This window comes from Morus notabilis, unplaced genomic scaffold (assembly GCF_000414095.1).
Source record: "Morus notabilis unplaced genomic scaffold, ASM41409v2 Scaffold5620, whole genome shotgun sequence".
NCBI classification, from domain to species: Eukaryota; Viridiplantae; Streptophyta; class Magnoliopsida; order Rosales; family Moraceae; genus Morus; species Morus notabilis.
In genome coordinates, this window is record NW_010361824.1 from 1 (window position 1) to 1,428 (window position 1,428).

Consider the following 1,428-nt stretch of genomic DNA (forward strand, 5'->3'; position numbering starts at 1 on the left):
GGGGGTCCTCGAAACCGCCCATCTATCTTGTAATTTTCCATTTCTAGTAATGGTAATGAAGCATAGATTTTCAGGATCCTAACATTCACGAAGAACCATAACTAACACAACACAAGACAAGAACACAAGAATGGGAGTGGGGGTGGGGCATATAGATTTTGAGATGGTACAATCTAAGTTGGTTCATCATGAAGAAATTGCGATAAGCAACTACTTAAGGCCAGTACCTTGAAAGTGGTATCTGGCAAGTTTGAGTAGGATGCCTGTCCATGCAAATATGTTAGCAAAAAATTATGAAAAAGACAAGCTTTAACAAAGCAAAATTTATTATGAACCTCAAGAGATGACAAGTATTCTGTCTCATGGTGGCGGATGATGCTGGCTATGCTAATTGCAGATTCTTCAGCAGCCTGAAACATAATAAGACATAGCAATCATAGAGTACGGATTAACACTGAAAGATGTATCAAGTGGTAACCAAACAAGAAATATTTCAGTAACAAAATAATGTAATATTAGCCGACCTGAATGATAGTTGAATCTTTGCATTCATGTTTAGCGTCTAGCTGCACATTCCCCTCCTCAAAATAATGGGCACCCACCTGAAAGAAGAAAGTACCAAGTATATGACTAAGATGAAAAGAAAAGGGTTCAAGTGATGGAAAAACGATTAACTCTCACTTGATTTTGAATATGATGCTATCCCTATTGCATACAAATTTATATTGAGAGACGAAGCAGTCACTTATTACGAAATACCTGCAATTTTCCCTTTAAATCAACTACTTGTATGTCATCTTTGAACTCAATGTTCCATACCGAACGCCAGCTACCATTGCTATCAATCATGTCAAAAAGAATTTTGTCAAAAAATGAAATCTGCTCTCTAAGATAATATGTATTTGAATTTTAAATGGTGAGCTAAAATGTAAAACTAAAAAGGTATATATACACTTCCACAAGCAATAATTGACCAGGAGACAGATCCTACTCAAACCACAATCCTGCATCACCAGCAGAAACAGAAAAAGTTCCTTTGAAAATTGCATTCTTTTAACTAGTATCACACCAGAAGTTTTGTGGACTGTGCCTAGAAGCAGATATCACCACCACAAGTTCAAAATCAGATCTGGGACCCTCCACATCTTTTCCGCTCACACAGTAAATCGAGCAGACACCTTTAGGATAAGCTTCAGCAATGTATTTAAGAATTTCTGCATCCAGAGCATATCTGCCAAAACAATAGCATTACTAACTGAAATAAGGATTCCCGGTTTGCCGTGTAAATACATCCCCAGCCAGAAAACTTTAGAAGCATACCTAAATTCCTCGATATATGGGGACGGAAGTTCCTCATCCAATGCAGGTCTTACCTCTGTACAAACCTGAACCAATTTTAGCAATTTTGATGAAATAATGGCTAAAATG

The 1,428-nt window shown here is 37.2% G+C and overlaps 1 protein-coding gene across 1 annotated transcript; it reads right to left on the minus strand.

Annotated features, from left to right (window-relative positions):
- Positions 1 to 227: 227 nt before the first annotated feature.
- On the minus strand, positions 228 to 1,385 carry LOC112092100 (F-actin-capping protein subunit alpha-like; the record flags this gene model as incomplete). Its single annotated transcript, XM_024167348.1, has 6 exons — positions 228 to 263; positions 336 to 410; positions 525 to 602; positions 760 to 838; positions 1,070 to 1,231; positions 1,321 to 1,385. Coding segments are annotated over 6 exons (495 nt in total), but the record flags the coding sequence as incomplete, so codon positions are not given.
- Positions 1,386 to 1,428: the final 43 nt, after the last annotated feature.